This window comes from Mya arenaria, chromosome 15 (genome assembly GCF_026914265.1).
Source record: "Mya arenaria isolate MELC-2E11 chromosome 15, ASM2691426v1".
Classification (NCBI taxonomy): domain Eukaryota; kingdom Metazoa; phylum Mollusca; class Bivalvia; order Myida; family Myidae; genus Mya; species Mya arenaria.
In genome coordinates this window covers 56,040,189-56,053,298 of record NC_069136.1, presented here as the reverse complement: position 1 = coordinate 56,053,298, position 13,110 = coordinate 56,040,189, and the positions used below count along the sequence as shown (strand labels likewise).

The following is a 13,110-nucleotide window of genomic DNA, read 5'->3' as shown; positions in this document are numbered from 1 at the left end:
GTCAATCCTAACTAAAGTTATTCAGTTTCAACCGTTTTTTTCTATTTATAGTAACAGTGACCTTGACCTTAGAGACCCTAAACGCAATCCCATGAAAGGTCTCCATAAACTCTTGCTATTGACCAAGTTTAGTCAAGATATGTCATCCCTAACTAAAGTTATTCAGTTTCAACCGTTTTTCTATGTTTAGTAACAGTCACCTTGACCTTGACCCTAGGGACCCCAAACACAATCCCATGAAAGGTCTCCATAACCTTTTCCTATAGACCAAGTTTAGTCAAGATATGTCATCCCGAACTAAAGTTATTCATATTCAACCGTTTTTCTATTTTTAGTAACAGTGACCTTGACCCTAGGGACCCCAAACGCAATCCCATGAAAGGTACCCATAAACTCTTTCTATATACCAAGTTTGGTCAAGATATGTCAACCCTTACTAAAGTTATTCAGTTTCATAGGTGAGTTTGACGCCGCCCGGCCGACGTTCGCCATTCTAATAACCAGGTTTCACTATGTGGAAACCTGGTTAATAAATATATATATATAATATTGACACTATAGTAAAGATAATAGCTAGGGCATTCATAGCAAACTATTAGCATTGAAAGTAGTCATAACACATACACAATAAGAATTAAACATTGATTCTTGTAAATGCCCCATTATGGCTCATTCAAGGCACATTAAAATGGTCTTTCTGACCTAGCACCCTGCCCTTTTCAAAACCTGGCTGGGGCACTGATAAGATCACACATATATTGACTCAAACTGGAGTTATTGTTTTGGTTTATTCGTAAACATTGCGCCACAAGCATCATAAAACAAAGAACAAGGTAATACAACAGTAACTGTTATATAACATGCTGCATACTCCAGTAGCCAAGTTATATAAAATGCTGCATACTCCAGTAGCCAAGTTATATAACATGCTGCATACTCCAGTAGCCAAGTTATATAACATGCTGCATACTCCAGTAGCCAAGTTATATAACATGCTGCATACTCCAGTAGCCAAGTTATATAACACGCTGCATACTCCAGTAGCCAAGTTATATAACATGCTGCATACTCCAGTAGCCAAGTTATATAACACGCTGCATACTCCAGTAGCCAAGTTATATAACACGCTGCATACTCCAGTAGCCAAGTTATATAACACGCTGCATACTCCAGTAGCCAAGTTATATAACATGCTGCATACTCCAGTAGCCAAGTTATATAACATGCTGCATACTCCAGTAGCCAAGTTATATAACATGCTGCATACTCCAGTAGCCAAGTTATATGTTGTCAGATAGTCAGACTTTTTTCAAACAATGGTGACAAAATATGCAGGTATAGAAATGGAATTTTATATTCATAAATGCATCCAATAAAATATCTAACAACACAGTAATTAGTATCATATACAGGGAAAAAGGGACTTTGATAATGATAAATGCATTTACGGTAGTACACTATCAAACAACAGGATTATGACTTAGCAAATCAAAAAAACATACCTGATACTTTTAATAATTGTAGCAGAAAAAAACAACACAAAATGTAAACAACAGCAAATAAAAAATAAACTAAGACAAGCAAACTAATATAACAAACTGAAAAATATGAAGTGGCTTAACATAACAAGAGCTGTCATAGGACAGGTCGCTTGACTATATGCTGCTTTGTCTTAGAAATGAATGCATTAATGATGTTATATATGTCTGTAAAAACAATCAAGAAAAAAGTACATAAAAGTCAATCAAGGGCCATAATTTGTATAAAGGATGACATGGAGTTATGGAACCTTAGTGTGTGATGGTCCTGAACAGTTGTGTGAAGTATAAAAAGAATTGAACGAAATGCTTTTAAAAGTAGAACACGCAGAACAAAAATTTAATGAGAATTGATGACAAACCCCTAGTTACAAAATGAAACCTTCCTGAAAAATGACATGTATGTTGATTTGACAATGAAGAGATCCTGAGGCAGTATTCATAAAGCATCTTAAGCCAATTTAATAAAATGTTAATAGTCAAATTAAAAGAAATGTATAAGTGAGAACTGAGAGTCTTTATTTCATACGACTATAGAGATACAAAAGTTAAGAAAGTGACTTAAGTTAGGAAATGACTTAAGTTAGGAAAGTGACTTAAGTTAGGAAATGACTTAAGTTAGGAAATGACTTAAGTTAGGAAATGACTTAAGTTAGAAAATGACTTAAGTTAGGAAATGACTTAAGTTAGGAAATGACTTAAGTTAGGAAATGACTTAAGAAGTTTTATGAATACCGCCCCTGATTCATGAAATACTTCTTATACATTTAAAACAACAAAATAATACCTATTAAACACAGGAATAGTCATGGATGGAGGAAAAATATATTTATCATTTATGATGTAGTCTATTACATAAATTAACAATAAATATGTAACCGAATGAAATATTCAATTAAATGAGATTACAGAAATAAAATATCTTTTATTCAAGAGATTCAAGAGACTCAAAAAGATCCCATATCTATAAGAACTGAGACAGTTGACCCAGAGTGTGAAATCACAAACATACTCAATTTCAACTCATTTACCCCATAACTGGATGGTTATGATTAAATATTTGTGGTTTTTTACTCTTTTTATAAGTATATTTTCTCAAAATTAAATTCAAATCAATTTTCCAATCAATGCATAGATCTAAAAACACTAATTTTATCATTTATTTTACTCTATGATATATTGCAATTGCAGAAAAAAGGTGCAATTATTGTATAAACAGGAGATGTTTGTCAAACATTATGCATAAAGTTTGGCATAAAGGTCACTGTGACATTCGTTCTTTGACCTCTTAAATAAAAAGGGGTCATCTACTGGTCAAGCCCAACCTCCAAGTCAAGTTTTGAGGGCCATGGGTGCAGGCATTGTCTGAGTTGGCCATGGGTGCAGGTATTGTCTGAGTTATCACTTGGACAAACCTTTGATCATTCAAGGTCAATGTGACCTTGACCTTCTGCCTGATGACCCCAAAATCAATAGGGGTCATCTACTGGTAAGGCCCAACCTCCAAGTCAACTTTTATCATTCAAGGTTAATGTGTCTTGACTTTTGGGCCAATGACCCCCAAAATCAATATGGGTCATCTACTTATCAGGACCAACCTCCAAGTCAACTTTGAGGGCCATGGGTGCAGGCATTGTCCAGTCATCACTCGGACAACCTTTTACCATGCAAGGTCACTGTAATCTTGACTTTTGACCCCTAAAATCAATAGGGATCATCTACTGGTCAGACCAAGCCTCCATGTCAAGTTTAACATCATGTGATAATTTCAATCAACCAGTCACACAACCACAAAACTGTAATTGAGTGACCATTAGCCTTATTAAGGCTAATGAAAATTTTGGTTTCAAAGATGATACTTGAGCAAATATCAACATTGCTGAAGGATTCCAGCTATTGGTATATTAGTTCTAACAATCCTAATGATTTGCCAAACTATATTTCGTCATGCGAAAAAGTGCATTTTACAAAAACATGAGTGTGTCCCTTCAAGTATAAACATTATATTGAATTTGTCACAACTAAATGAAAATGAAATTAATAAAAAAAAGTCACATGTCTTGAATTATTAATCTATCACGTATTGATCAAAAGAGATTTCATTCCAGAAATGGCATACTAAAAGGGAAAAGATGCCTACAAGTTGGACATGCTTACATTACAGAAGTGCCTTTAAGAAAGTTAGGATTGTAAGGTGCATTATAAACAATTTGATATTTGCAATACTTGAAACAGTAGATAAAAGCAGAGGTTTATACAATCCTATTCAAAATGTAAAATGTTTAAATGATATGTAGATATGGTAAGCAATCAAACAATGAAGGGTCTGGGTTGATCTGACTGGTAATTTCACTCATTAGAGATATAATATGATTACATACCATGTCCAAGTTTAATAAAGATTGGAAAAGAAGTTCTAAGTTAGTAAATATGGCATGAAAAAATATGGTAGTAAATTCAAGGGCCTTAATGGTTGAAGATGTGATTGGGCACGTGAATTGAACACATCAAATATAAAATGAACACAACCAATGAAACAAGTTAAGTGGTCATAGGATGAAGATTGCTAAACTGGTAAGATAGCAGACAAAGTCAATTTGGTTGAATTAAAACAATTGAAGGGTGACTTCCCCTATCTTGCAAGTTATAAAACTACTTACAGACAATATACAGAAGTTTGTACCAGTTAGTGAGCCAAAAAAGTCAATTTTGACATTTCAAGGTAAGCCAAAACACACACTGTTAAGGAAAACTTAATTTTTATATAATCAGTTTTTCGATAAATTGACCAAACCAGGGAGATAACCAAAAGTTTACCACTCGTTAGGACTTATCCACGTTCATATAATTGGCTGCAGAAGTTGGGAGCGACTGGACCAGCCTTGCTGGATATCAATTTAGTTAGGGTATTACACCACAAACATGTGACCAAGTCTGGTCGAGATAAGATAAGTACTGCTCAAATGAGATGCCGCGGGTTCAAAAAATGACTAATACTTTACAGTATATAAAAAAGGTACAAAATACTGCTCTTAATATTAGAATATCGAGAATTTCATGTCAATCAAAGGTATAAAGATTTATGAAACTATGAAAACATACGGGTACGAACACAGATGACACATGATTGTATTATACAAAATAAATATAGCATGTTTAATTAACAATCAAATAGTATTTGAGCCACATCTCAGGATATTTTGTCTCGTCTATAGAATGTTTCTTATATCTATTTATATAGATATGCAATGTTTATCTTAATTACTAGACTAGCAAAGCTTCTCCAAAAATTTAGATATTATATAAGCCAATTAATGTAATTAAGGCCAACACATAGAGTAAAACCTCTATTTTGATGGCACATGTATGCATTTTGTTAACCTTTATTGATGTCATTAGTTGCATACATGTATCTTAAAATAAATGTGCATGATCTTTAACATTAAATTATTTAGTGTAATTCCAGAGTGATTTCGAACTCTGGTTTCTGTTCCGCCCGCTTCTCCTCCCTGCGACGAACGATGGGGTACATGTACAGGAGCAGGGAACCAGTAATTGCACACAATGAACAGATAATATTCACCGGAAGGTACGAACCATGGGCATCTCTTATGGCACCTAGAATAGAGGAATGTACTGATGGTTGTCATCAATCTAATATCTTTAATAATAGTCACTTGTATAAAACTTTGACAATTGTATAACTTTGTTGAGTTGTCCACTGCAAATTTTACAAAACAGGATTTGGTTTAAGCTGCACTCTCACAGATAAACTTTTTTTTTCTTTTTTTTATAGAATGAGCCAAATTTTGCGTACATATCTGAAAGCTAGTGATATAAGACTACTGATAAAAGATCAAATCACAGCTAACACTTTAAGAAAAATGCATAAAATATAAATGTTCGAACATAAATATGTAAACCTGTGGTTTGTTTTTTTGTCAGCAGTCTTGTATCATTGGTTTCCATGCATTTTCCCAAAAGTTGGTTCATTCCAAGCCAAAAAAAATAAAAAGTTGTCAAAACGTTCAATCTGTAAGAGTGCAGCTTTAAAGTTGGCCAAACAAATTACTGATTGGTCAAAATTTATCCAAAAATTTAAATTTACCAATCAAATTATATAAATTTGAAAACTAGCCTAAAGATAACCTAGCTGTTGATAACTTATCAAAGTTTTATATAATTGGTCGCAGTAAACTTTAGGCATTTGTACATTTTGTTGTAATATGATATCGGCTACCTGCAATTGGCCAGGCTTATTAGCAGTCTGTAGTTAGCTAGTGTCAAATAAACATCATAAACTACATAGCAGTCTTTATCTATCATCCCTATAATTAATAAATAATACAACACATTTATATACGGTAATTTGATTGGGAAATACCTAATATTGGATAAATATTGGCCAATCAATAAATAGTTTGATAAACTTTGACATTGAACCAAAATATTTAACCAGCGATCAAAAACTATAATATTGGCTGCAGATGGATAAAAGTGTATCAAAGGAAACATTTCATTATTACAGTAAAACAATAATTATTACACTGTAGGCCACACCAAATTTATGATTATTTGGCTGATCAACTACACAGTAACACCATATTTTTTAGAAATAGAATATACGGAAAAAAATATTTTATTTACTTTTTTCAAGTGATTGCTCCTATATTACACCCCAAAGTATGGCCAAAGATAAAACAAAATGACAAAAGATTTTGAATTTGACAAAAGAATATTTATTGTCAAGCCATGTTGCAATAAGAGCGTCATGTTGTCAAGAATATTTTGACAATAGAATGAAACATGCATGGACTGAAATGACAGCTGATTTGTCATTGACATTGGACGCCTTTGGGGCAGTCTTATTATTATGACGATTCGAAGATGTTCAGATGATGACTGATATTTGCAGACAAACATTTATCCTCTTAGTAGCAGGGAATAGGTAAATATGGTGGAACATTTAATGACCAAAATGAGTTGTGACCTTGATCTTTGACTCTATGACCTCATAATCCATAGATTTCATCAACAGCCCACCCCAAACCTAAGAGTCAAGTGTGCAGGCATTATCGAGTTATCACACAGACAAGCTTTTTGTATTCAAGGTCACTGTGACCTTCATTTTTAACCAGATGACCCCTAAAATCATTAGGGGTCATATACTGGTCAGGCCCATCCCCAAAGTCAAGTTTGAGGGCCATGGGTGCACCCATTGTTGAATTATCTCTTAAACAATTTATTTGCATTCAAGATTACTGTGACCTTGACCTTTGACCAGATGACGCCTAAAATCATTAGGGGTCATCTACTGGTCAGGCCAACCTTCATGTCAAGTTTGATGACCATATGTCCAGGCATTGTTGAGTTATCACAAGGATAAGCTTTGACAACCTTTTACAGTTAAAGATCACTGTGACCTTGACCTTTGACCTGATGACCCCTAAAATCAAGAGGGTCATCTACTGATCAGGCCTAATCTTCATGTCAACTTTGATGACCACAGGTCCAGGTATTGTCAAATTGCCGTTCAAGGTTTTAGGTCACTGTGACAATGACCTATGACCCAAGTACTCCTAAGAATAAATAGTCAATACTGATCAGACCCAACCTTCATGTCAAGTTTAACAACCATAGGCCTAGGAATTGTCCAGTTATCACTTGAACAAGCTTTGGTCTACTATCAGACCGACCTACAGACCAACCGACATGTGCAAAGCAATAGACCTCTCTTCTTTGAAGGGGGTCATAAACAATTAATGTCCTTTAGACAGAAAGGAAAGATAAAACAAATAAGTATATATATATCAAAAACTTCAGAAAAGCAATGTTTATTTAATTATTTACCTAAGACAGGTTGTCCAATGGCTGCTCCGAGCCCCTGGATAAAGAGAAGCACGCCAAGGACCTTTGGCATTGACTGTAAACCAACGAGGTCAATTACCACTGGAGCGTTGATTGACACATAGCAGCCCCCTAGGAACCCATAGAAACCAACAAATAGCGCCATAACCTCATACTGTGAGGCAAACCCAAACCCAAGGATTGCAAATCCGTTGAGTAACGACGCTGTGGCTAGAATTTTGTATCTTGCAACAAGCTCAAAGTCACCTGCAACGCCGACTAAAACACGTCCAATTAGATCACATACTCCAGAGATTGACACAAGTATTGCTTTGTCATATTTGGAGTAGCCTTTGTTGGCTGCTGACGCTGGCATGAAAATAATGAAATTGAACACTCCGAAAAATATGAGAAAACTAACAATCACTAATAAAATCACTACATCACTTTTTAAAACACTGAAGTCAATCAGGCCACATAAAAAACTGATACATTTATTTTCCTTGTTTTTCTTTTCATGCTCATTGTTAGTATCATTAGATTCTGTCTTCATATCTGTCTCAACAGCTACTGTATGAAGACTATCAACACTTCCAAAAACTATGCTTTCTTGTTTTGAATCGAAATAGCGAGATCTTAATTCTCCATTTGCACCGTCATCTACCTTACCATCTTCAATATTCCCTTTTGTTTCAGATATATCATCACCATTTGCCTTATGTTTTGTCAGGGTTATTTTGATATCTTCGCCAGTTTTGCTGTCCAGAAGTTTATCAGTTTCTGGACCTTGCAGTTTCTTTGGTTGCTTCTTGTAGTATGATACCGGGCGGAACAAAGCGCCGGACATAATCACGTTGAGATACATGCCTCCTATAATTAACAATGTGCCCTGTAAGAAAACAGGGAATAGATAATTATCTTAGACCTATGATTTTATTTGAGTTAAATCTGCACTCTCAGAGATTGATTGTTCAGACGACTTTTTTATTTTTTGTACTGGAATGAGCCAATTTTTACGTAAATGTCTGGAAACCAGTGATATAAGACTGCTGACCAAAGAGCAGACCGCAGACCTGGACAAGCTAAAACACAATGACCCTAGAGTTTGACCTGCAGACATGGGTCAAGCATGCAACAAGCTGTCTTTTTATGGTGTTTATTTGTGCTGTTATTCTAAAATCCCCCAATGCATTGCCCAGACAAAAAGGAGATAAAAGGAGTTTCGTCATTTCGTAGAAGAACAAGTTATGGGCCAGATGGATGGACTTTAGATAAAGTTAAGCCTTAACAGGCATTCCCAAACTGCAACGTGACAAACTTTTTTAAGCTGAAATTGGGAAAACATCACCAAAAACAAAAGAACATAAAAGCACACACGAGTACCTACCTTGAGCGTGTATGTATCTAGTAGGAACTGCAAAAGTGGCGGGAGAGCAAACTGCCCAATACTAGCCCCCGACAGCGCCAATCCATTGGCCAAGCCCCGCCTTTTTTTGAAATATTGCCCAAGCATTACCAGGCCGTTACCAAACAGGCATGCATTCCCAAAACCTGGAAAATATGTGAGGGTGGAAACAGTATTATTGGTGGTTAACAAACAGGCATGCATTCCCAAAACCTGGAAAATATTTGAGGGTGGAAACAGTATTATTGGTGGTTAAGTGTTGCTTATCATTCACAATAAATATACAGCAGTTTTTCTGTGCCTACAAAAACTACCAACACATTTAAAATGGCAAGTAATGTACATGTGCCCATCTGTTCCTTCTGATCCTACAAACTTATGAAATGAAATTACAAGGATGTGAATGACCTGGCAGCTGAAGGGCTGACACTATTTCAGTGAGGGCTTTGGGGGCCAGTTTAGGCCTCCAATGGGATGGAGCACCCTGTCAAGAAGCAAAACTGGCATTTAATAAACTGTTTCTTAAGTGTGCTCTCCTGGCTTCAAATTTGAAGCAAACTGAAGTAACAAACCTGAAGCCATCCGATCCACAGATCCATTCGACTTAGTGAGAGTTTTGAAATTTTTGACAACGATTATTTCAAATACCAACTACTTTTCATCCGATTTATTCATATGCATATTTTGTTTAGACTATTTTACCATTTATTTTCATATTTTTGGTGTACAAACATTGTTCGTTTTCTTTAAATTAAAATTAGAACAGAGCTGTCACAGAGACAGCGCGCTCGACTATTCTGCCGCTTTTCGGTGTACGGATTGAAAACTTTTGGTGAAACATGCATGGATCGCTGTTAGATTAGATTTCAATGCACATGATGTGCTGAGATATTTACATAAATTGAAGTGGACAATATTTGAGGTAGTACTCAAACTTTAATGTAATTTCTAAGTCCAAAAAGGGGCATACACCGTCAAAATGCTCGATACAGTGACCTCCTCCTGTGTACAGGATGTGGGCATGATGGTAAACAAGCGTGCGAAGTTTCAAAGGCAGATGTCAATGGACTTTGAAAATATTTGAGGTGGTATGCAAACTTTAACGTAAATTCTAAGTAAAAAAAGGGCATAATTTTGTCAAAATGCTTGATAGAGTTACCTCCTCCTGTGTACAGGTTGGGGGCATGATGGTGAACAAGCGTGCAAAGTTTCAAAGCCAGATGTCAATGGACTTCGAAAATATTTGAGGTGGTATGCAAACTTTATCATAAATTCTAAGTAAAAAAAGGGGCATAATTTTGTCAAAATGCTTGATAGAGTTACCTCCTCCTGTGTACAGGTTGGGGGCATGATGGTGAACAAGCGTGCAAAGTTTCAAAGCCAGATGTCAATGGACTTCGAAAATATTTGAGGTGGTATGCAAACTTTATCATAAATTCTAAGTAAAAAAAGGGGCATAATTTTGTCAAAATGCTTGATAGAGTTACCTCCTCCTGTGTACAGGCTGGGGGCATGATGGTGAACAAGCGTGCAAAGTTTCAAAGCCAGATGTCAATGGACTTTGAAAATATTTGAGGTTGTACGCAAACTTGTAACGTAAATTCTAAGTAGAAAAAGGGGCATAATTTTGTCAAAATGCTTGATAGAGTTACCTTCTCCTGTGTATAGGTCGGGGGCATGATGGTCAACAAGTGTGCAAAATTTCAAAGTCATATGTCAATGGACTTTGAAAATATCTGAGATGGTACGCAAACTTTAACATATTAAGTGGTTACGCCGACACTCGGGTGACTAGGATAGCTCTCCTTATTCTTAAAATAGTCGAGCTAAAAAGGCAATTGTAAACTAAATTGAAAATTGTTACTAAGATGCTTATTGAATACGGCTCCTGAACTATTAAATGTAAACTTTTGCATATATAATACTAAAACATAATAATGCTATGAATAAATCATGGAGATAAATAACAATTTCCACAATGCTAAATTTTCCACAATGCTATTTGAGGCTGCTCAGTGTACAAATGTATGACTATACACTTACAAATTATTGAGACAAATCCAAACATACCATAGAGACAACCGAACATGAGGATGACCCACTCAATGCTGAACAGTAGGCCACAGAGAGCGAGACCAATGCCTCCTATAAGCCCTCCAAGCATCACAACCTTGCGCTGTGTAAAATGCTGGCCTGCTGCTATACACATTGGGGCTGAAAAATAGAACAAGGTTTGGATTACTGTATCTGACAGTTTGATAATAATAACAATTAATAAACATGTAATATAAAAGTGGTCCCTTAAGGATATTCATAATCAAACAGGGTTATTTTATTCGTTCAGATATTTCAAAAGTATAATTTTTTCTACAATCTTGTATAAAAATTGCTCTTAGGCAACAATTGGAAACAATAAAGTTGTATATTTTTTTCTGCAATTTGCTTTATCAAAGTGAAACCAGATTGTGGATAAAAAAAGAAAAAAAAAACATGGCATACATGTAGGTGGAGTTGGACATATTTAATGGTTTAGATATAATGAATTGCTTAAATTGTCTTCTTCTTGAAGAAAATAATTTGTAAACCAACAGTTGTAGGGAAGAGGTTTTTCAGCTGTCGGCAGACATGAAAGAGGATCTAAAAATGTTTTATCTCATGCCTTTAAGTACAATACACATGCCACAGCCCTGTACCTGCGATTGTGTACATGCCCCCAGCAACACCCATCGCCGAGGCTGCCACGGCAACCGGAACGTTGAAGTAGTCAACAAATTCTTCCATCAGGATTCCAAAGCACTTGGCTATCCCAACCATGCAAAATACACTCACGAAGTACCCTGTAATCAGAAGCAGTAACTAAAAATTAATATTATATATCATGTAATGATCTATATTTAAACCGTCCATGATTGGAAAAGCAATTTACGTACCAGAAAAAATAAACAGTTACAAATGACTGGTGCATTATATAGACATTTTTTTCAAATCCAATAAGGGTGCTTGGCTTTATTTGAAATAATCTTTGTTAAAATCACAATTTTAGGCATTTTGATGCTATTTTCACAATTCTAAGGGCCATTGCCCCATTCATAAAAAGGGGAGGGAGTAATAAAACACTTATTTCCACATCATTTAGTATATAAATTTATATAAATGTTAATGAAATTCTATAACAGTGCCTTACCAAGACAAACCACCCACGCCCATCCTCGATCTACAGGAAGCGTCCGTGCTCTGTGCACCATATTCTATAAATGTAACTAGAACAAGAATGTGGTCACTTTAATCATATTTCTCATGATAAATAGTGGTGTGTAACCTTTGGTTTGGGCATCATCAACAACATAAAGCGATCTTTATTTAAATAGAATATTTAACTCTTTCAAAGTATTAGTTTTGTAAGATTAATATCTCTGAAAATAACATCTTTAAGATGTTTTATTTGTTTAGTATAAAATACCTAGATAAAGAAGGAACTTCTTCAATGGTGAGTTGTTTTCTGAAGGTTTTCTTGTCTTCTGAAATGTCAACATGTGATTGCGATTTCAACAAACCTAAATATTCTTGGTGCTTACAGTAACAGGATTTATTTTTTAGAAAGGAAATAAAGGAAGGGTTGATACTTTGAGTTTGCTGAATTTGGCTGCATTCTTCTTTGAGGATTGAGGTCCCAGGTTGTTGTTATCATTTTTATATTCCACAAGAAGCTAAACCAGCTGTAAAAGTGTACAGTATATGTTGTTGCTGTTATAATTATTATAAACTTTAACAACCAGACATAAAAAATTATATTGTGGTTATATTGTACTGTATTGTGATTTGATTTTTTTATTTGTATAAATTTCTTATAGCTGTAAGAAGTTTAGAAGTATAGTGGCTATATGTATTTGATTTACTTGATATTTGTATAATAACAACAGCGTTCTGGTAAACCTCATTCAGAATTTCAATCAGTTTCAGATCATTATATACAAAGCTAGTTATATAGTATGTCACACAGCACTAACTAGTTAATATTTATATTTTTACTATACAGTATAGGTGCGTGGGATTATGCCTCAAACCTAGGAGTATATTTGTAATTGGTCCCAGCTCAAACATATGTAAATATACGTGTTTATTGTTTTTATAAATGTATCATATCTGTCAATACATATCAGGAAAAGAACATAAGTGCTTTTGTTACACTTGGTCATTTTTTGTTGAAAATATATTGATTATGGTATGATGAAAGAAGAACAAACATAATTTTGTAACAAAATGTACAGCGATGACGTTTGGACTCATAATTCGGTCTTGTAACTTTTCGTTGGGACGACT

At 35.0% G+C, this 13,110-nt stretch overlaps 1 protein-coding gene across 2 annotated transcripts; it reads right to left on the bottom strand.

Annotated features, from left to right (window-relative positions):
• Positions 1-774: 774 nt before the first annotated feature.
• LOC128220673 (monocarboxylate transporter 12-B-like) lies at positions 775-12,321 on the bottom strand. Of its 2 annotated transcripts, none has more exons than XM_052929165.1 (7): positions 12,251-12,321; positions 11,975-12,050; positions 11,484-11,627; positions 10,861-11,004; positions 8,773-8,936; positions 7,389-8,274; positions 775-5,156 (listed from the first exon to the last, which is right to left on the bottom strand). In XM_052929165.1, exons 2-7 carry the CDS (start codon positions 12,033-12,035, stop codon positions 4,990-4,992), a joined length of 1,566 nt encoding a protein of 521 aa, XP_052785125.1. In that variant the 5' UTR covers positions 12,036-12,050; positions 12,251-12,321; the 3' UTR covers positions 775-4,989. The 2 variants fall into 2 exon arrangements, with proteins under 2 accessions (XP_052785125.1, XP_052785124.1); XM_052929164.1 differs by having other exon boundaries at positions 11,975-12,038; positions 12,251-12,319.
• Positions 12,322-13,110: the final 789 nt, after the last annotated feature.

Excerpts from the sequence above, each read along its gene's own strand:
- LOC128220673 (XM_052929165.1), bottom strand. The coding sequence starts at position 12,035 with ATGGTGCACAGAGCACGGACGCTTCCTGTAGATCGAGGATGGGCGTGG. Across the intron at positions 8,937-10,860 it reads CATGTTCGGTTGTCTCTATG|GTTTTGGGAATGCATGCCTG; the intron begins GTATGTTTGGAT and ends CATATTTTCCAG. Across the intron at positions 5,157-7,388 it reads CATTGGACAACCTGTCTTAG|GTGCCATAAGAGATGCCCAT; the intron begins GTAAATAATTAA and ends CCTCTATTCTAG.